This window comes from Sinocyclocheilus anshuiensis, unplaced genomic scaffold (genome assembly GCF_001515605.1).
Source record: "Sinocyclocheilus anshuiensis isolate Anshui unplaced genomic scaffold, SAMN03320099.WGS_v1.1 scaffold782, whole genome shotgun sequence".
Classification (NCBI taxonomy): domain Eukaryota; kingdom Metazoa; phylum Chordata; class Actinopteri; order Cypriniformes; family Cyprinidae; genus Sinocyclocheilus; species Sinocyclocheilus anshuiensis.
The window spans coordinates 548,582-553,494 of record NW_015546111.1 but is presented as its reverse complement, the minus strand read 5'-3'; the positions used below and the strand labels follow the sequence as shown (position 1 = coordinate 553,494).

The following is a 4,913-nucleotide window of genomic DNA, read 5'->3' as shown; positions in this document are numbered from 1 at the left end:
TCCGTCCGTCCGTCTATCTATCTATCTATCTATCTATCTATCTATCTATCTATTTATCTATCTATCTGTCCGTCCGTCTATCTATCTATCTATCTGTCCGTCTATCTATCTATCTATCTGTCTGTCTATATCTATCTATCTATCTATCTATCTATCTATTTATCTATCTATCTGTCCGTCCGTCTATCTATCTATCTATCTATCTATCTATCTATCTATCTATCTGTCTGTCTAGGCCTATCTATCTATCTATCTAGCTATCTATCTATCTATCTATATCTATATTATCTATCTATCTATCATCTATCTATCTATCATCTATCTATCTAACTATCTATCTATCTATCATCTATCATATCGTCATTTGTAAAAAAAAAAAAAATTTCAAAAATCAAAAATGGATGAAATGACATTTATTGTAGATCAGGCCAAAACAATGTGCATACTTCAGTTTATTAAAATAATTATCATCCCTGTCTAGTAGTATCTATCCGTCTATCTATCTATCTATCCATTTATCTGTCTGTCTGTCTGTCCGTCTATCTATCTATCTATCCGTCTGTCTAGGCCTATCTATCTATCTATCTGTCTGTCTGTCTGTCCATCTATCTATCTATATCTATCTATCCGTCTGTCTAGGCCTATCTATCTATCTATCTGTCTGTCTGTCTGTCCATCTATCTATCTATATCTATCTATCCGTCTGTCTAGGCCTATCTATCTATCTATCTAGCTATCTATCTATCTATCTATATGCCTGTCTGTCTGTCTGTCTGTCTGTCTGTCTGTCTATCTATCTATCTATTAGGTTTTCCTTAACATCAAACAGATCAGCTTCTTCGGAAGGATTTCTTGTTCACTTTAAATCAGAAACAGAAAAACAACCCCAAACTGTGGACAAAAATTGGCCAGTGTTTGACAGAAACCGCTAGGGGTTTCCATGCACACTGATATTAAGCAGCAGGGCCAATAGCAACAAAGGATAGAGAGTGAACGATAGCTCCACCTCTCCGCTTTTCTCATGTATATAAGCTAGTGTAGTTGACCCAGAAAACACACATATATGCACACACACACTCGTTTGAGGATAGTGAGCAGCGCTCTTTTGTGCGTCGGTCCGCTGAAGTATGAAGCTTCACCTTGTGGAATAGTGTAATTCTTCAGAGGCCTTTGAACGGATAAAGCACATTTGTCCTGCCGCGGTCTGGAGTCACTGAGCACAGGACACGGGGTAAGAGATTCAAAACGCTTGAGAAACTCACGGACTGTGTTTTAAAACACAGTGTGCTGGCTATCTAGACAGAATTTTAGGCGTCATAAGTGCGTGTGGAATTTTACGCAGCAAAATGCTGTCTAGGTAGGCAGGTCACTAGGTTTTGAGACCGCGCCAGTGTTTTAGGGTTCAGGGTGGCAGATCCGTTGTTTGCTTCACTGCACGGTGACTTTCTTTGGATTGATGTTGTGCATTCTTTAAATGTTTTGTGTTTAAAGTACAAGATTATAATATAAAAAAATGGCATTTAATATTTTTTCATATACAAATTTAAGGTTTTAATTGAGATGTATTTTCAGTTATCCTCATTGTTTAGATCCAGTGTTTAAAAAATACATTGCATTTATTTAGATGGAAATTAAACAAGGCTGTGTGAAAGGTTTAGAATTGAGAATAATACTCCACTCAATTTCAAAAGTGCTGTTTGGATGTGCATCATTAGGACTTAAGAGGTTGTAGTGTGTTGAAGGTGCAAAGGTGGGCTGGAAGGTGTAAAAAACCTCCACATCTCACCTATCTGTCCAATGAGAGTGGAAATTAGTTTAATCTTCGCTGAATGTTGAAGAAAAAGTGTTCGATTTCTTTGTGAATTTATAGAATTTGTGGCCAATTAATATGCATGTATTTATGTGTACAAGTTTTGCTGAGAGCAAAAAAACTTGCTTCTGTTGTCAATAGTCTAATTCTAATATCATCTGTTTCATTGAAGGGAGATTCTATGGCAGAGCACATGATGATGCCCATGAACCACGGACAGGGTAACGGGGGTCTGCATGGCTACCGGATGGGCATGAATGGAGGCCTGCAGGCGGGCCCCCAGCAGCATGTGCCCCAGCCTGGCCTGAGAGCAATGCCCAGTGGACAGATGATGCACTATGGAGCGGGGCCTCAGGGAAACATGGAGGCCGCCATGCGCCAGAGGACCAACATGGTGGGGCCTATGAATGGACAGATGGGTCACCACCAAATGCAGTCAACTAACATGATGTTCAACAACCAGGGCCAGCCGCAACAACATCACGTTCAGCAGCACCAACAGCACCACCACATGCACCAAGCACAGCAGCAACAGCCTCCGCCGCAACAACAACAACAACAACAACAACAGTACATGATCGGGGGTCTCACTACCCAACAGCTCATGGCCAGCATGCACCTTCAGAAACTCAATACGCAGTACCATGGACACCCGCTGGGACACATTAACGGCAACCACATGGGGAACGGGGTGCAGTTCTGCATGGGTCAGGCCCAGTTGAGCAACATGCAGCATATGGCCGGCCCGGCTCTCAGTCTCAATGGCATGGATGCCGATTTGATCGACGAAGAGGTTTTGACTTCGCTGGTCATGGAGCTAGGACTGGACAGAGTGCAGGAACTCCCTGAACTCTTTCTGGGACAGAATGAGTTTGACTTTATCTCGGACTTTGTGAGCAAACAGCAGCCGAGCACCGTTAGCTGCTGAGACTGGAACATATGGATGATTGAAGGCGGGATGGGCAGCAAAAGTTGCTCTTTCGATCTATTTTTTGTAATCGGCATCAACAAGACAAGAGGTGATCAGATGCCTCTTTCCCCACAGAAACGGGTGGTCAAGCTCCTGTCAGGACTACAGTTCTATTTCTGTATGGAACGCCGAGCGGTGTTCCATGGATGAATGTAACAACACTTCAGAACTGTGAATTGGTGCAATGTATAGACACTCAAACCTTATTTGTCTTCAATGCAGTTTTACATTTAAAAATGTATTTATTTATTGCTTATCAGATGTATTAACATAGAACAAACAAGCAATGACATTAAGAACCTGTGGTTCATGGGAAACTCCCAGAATGGTATTGCTGAATTGTTGTTTTTGATCATTTAGACCCAGAACTTTGTTCATCAGACCCAAACTGTAAGACTGAAGTTTTGTTAGATGGTAAAGTCTCACCAAACCCAAACCGCTGCTTGCTTACAATAGTGGTTAATGCCTGTCTTGATACAACTGGTCTAAGCTTTAGAATTGCCTTAAATCAAGTTGCTTTTATTTATTTGCCACCCCCCCCAACAGTCCAGAAGGGCTCAAACCTATGTGTGACTCGTAATAAAGATGGCCAAGTTTTAACTCTGACCTAATTTTTCATCAGTCTCTCATCTTATTTGTGGAATTGAAAAGGGGTGAGTGTAAATTCTAAATAAAAAAAAAAAAGATGTATATCTATCAAAAGCAAGCAGAAAAGTTAGAATTATGTAAGTTTACTTCTTGAAATGGGTCAGATCCTTTTTCTAATTGCGATCTTGCATGGTTAGCAGTTTCTTCGCTAGTTCAGTCTACCATTATCATAAAAAGGATGGTTCATTCAGAAATGAAAATTCACTCTCCTATTGTTCCAAACCTTTATGCATTTCTTTCTTCTTTGGAACAGAAAATATACTTTGAAATGTTTCTTTGTGTTAGGTTGTTTTTCCCCCTTCTCTAATGAAAATCATTTGGGTCCAGTAGGTTTATGGACCTCAATGAATGGACAAAAATGTTCTTCAAAATATCATCTTTTGTGTTCTGTAGAAGAAAGTCATAAAGGTTTGGAACAGCATAAAGGTGAATAAAATGACTTTCATTTAATTTTGAGAGGGTTAACTATCACTTTACCTGATGTTAAACTGAGATGTGCTACTAGAAACAATGACTTTTACTCCCGTTAAAAGCTGTTGCTAAGATAGGGACAGCTCTGAGATTCATTGGTGCACCACAGCTTCCACTGCCTAACCCTTCTTGGTTTAAAACAACAAACTAGTTTCATGCTTAGTGCAAAGTGGTTGAATTGTGCTCCAATAGCTACTTTCCCCATTTGTGTGCACTTATTAGTTCTTATATAAAAGCCTAATAAAACAAGAATCTTATACCTACTTTCAGTTGTAATAAAGGTGCATATGGGGGAGGTAGTGGAAAGTGTCCAGGTTAATCGATGCTTACCTTGACATTACAAGGCTTTATGTGAACCCTGGGCCTGTGTTTTTTGTCCTGGGAATGGAGGGCAAAGTGTTGTCCATTTACGGACATGCTGTGGTGAGGGGGTTCAGGTGGGGGGAAGGGTGAAGATTGCAGTGACAAGCCGTTAACGCTCCACTGTCGCTTCCTGTTCCTCCTCAGCGGAGGAAGGGCTCGAAGAAAGTCAATTGAGGTTACTTGGTAGTAGCACTTACATTGGATTCCTCTCTGATTGCTCTGGTAGCAGAACAAGCCTTAATAATACAAAATGAATGCCTGTGGATGGTGAATACCAGGAATGAACTAACAGACACCATCAGAGTGTTTCAGTGTTGGCTCCACCCTGTTTATGTTCAAAAACTATACTGTTTGTTAGTCTCTGGCTTGTTCTTGAGTTGAAGTTGGTGCCCTTTCCTTTAGATGGTATTGATGTAAATCAATTTTGCCTAGTCTTGGACCCGTAAGCAGCAAAATTGTGGATTAACCTGTGGTGTGTTCAGACTGAATGAGTATAAATTCACATTCAGGATGTCTTCATGTCTATGATTTCTAATTTCTAACTGATTGATCGTCTAGATCTGTCCAAGTTGATACAGAAGAGTCATTTTTGTTTGGCGATTCTATTTATATTGAGCAATAAAATTGTTTTTTTTAAATGAGATGGGTCAT

At 40.3% G+C, this 4,913-nt stretch overlaps 1 protein-coding gene across 1 annotated transcript; it reads left to right on the top strand.

Moving 5' to 3' along the window:
- Positions 1-1,009: 1,009 nt before the first annotated feature.
- Positions 1,010-3,396, top strand: LOC107700720 (cbp/p300-interacting transactivator 3-like). The gene is made up of 2 exons (XM_016502485.1): positions 1,010-1,231; positions 1,983-3,396. The coding sequence occupies exon 2, from the start codon at positions 1,992-1,994 to the stop codon at positions 2,736-2,738; it is 747 nt and encodes a 248-aa protein (XP_016357971.1). The 5' UTR covers positions 1,010-1,231; positions 1,983-1,991; the 3' UTR covers positions 2,739-3,396.
- The last annotated feature ends 1,517 nt before the right edge of the window (positions 3,397-4,913 follow it).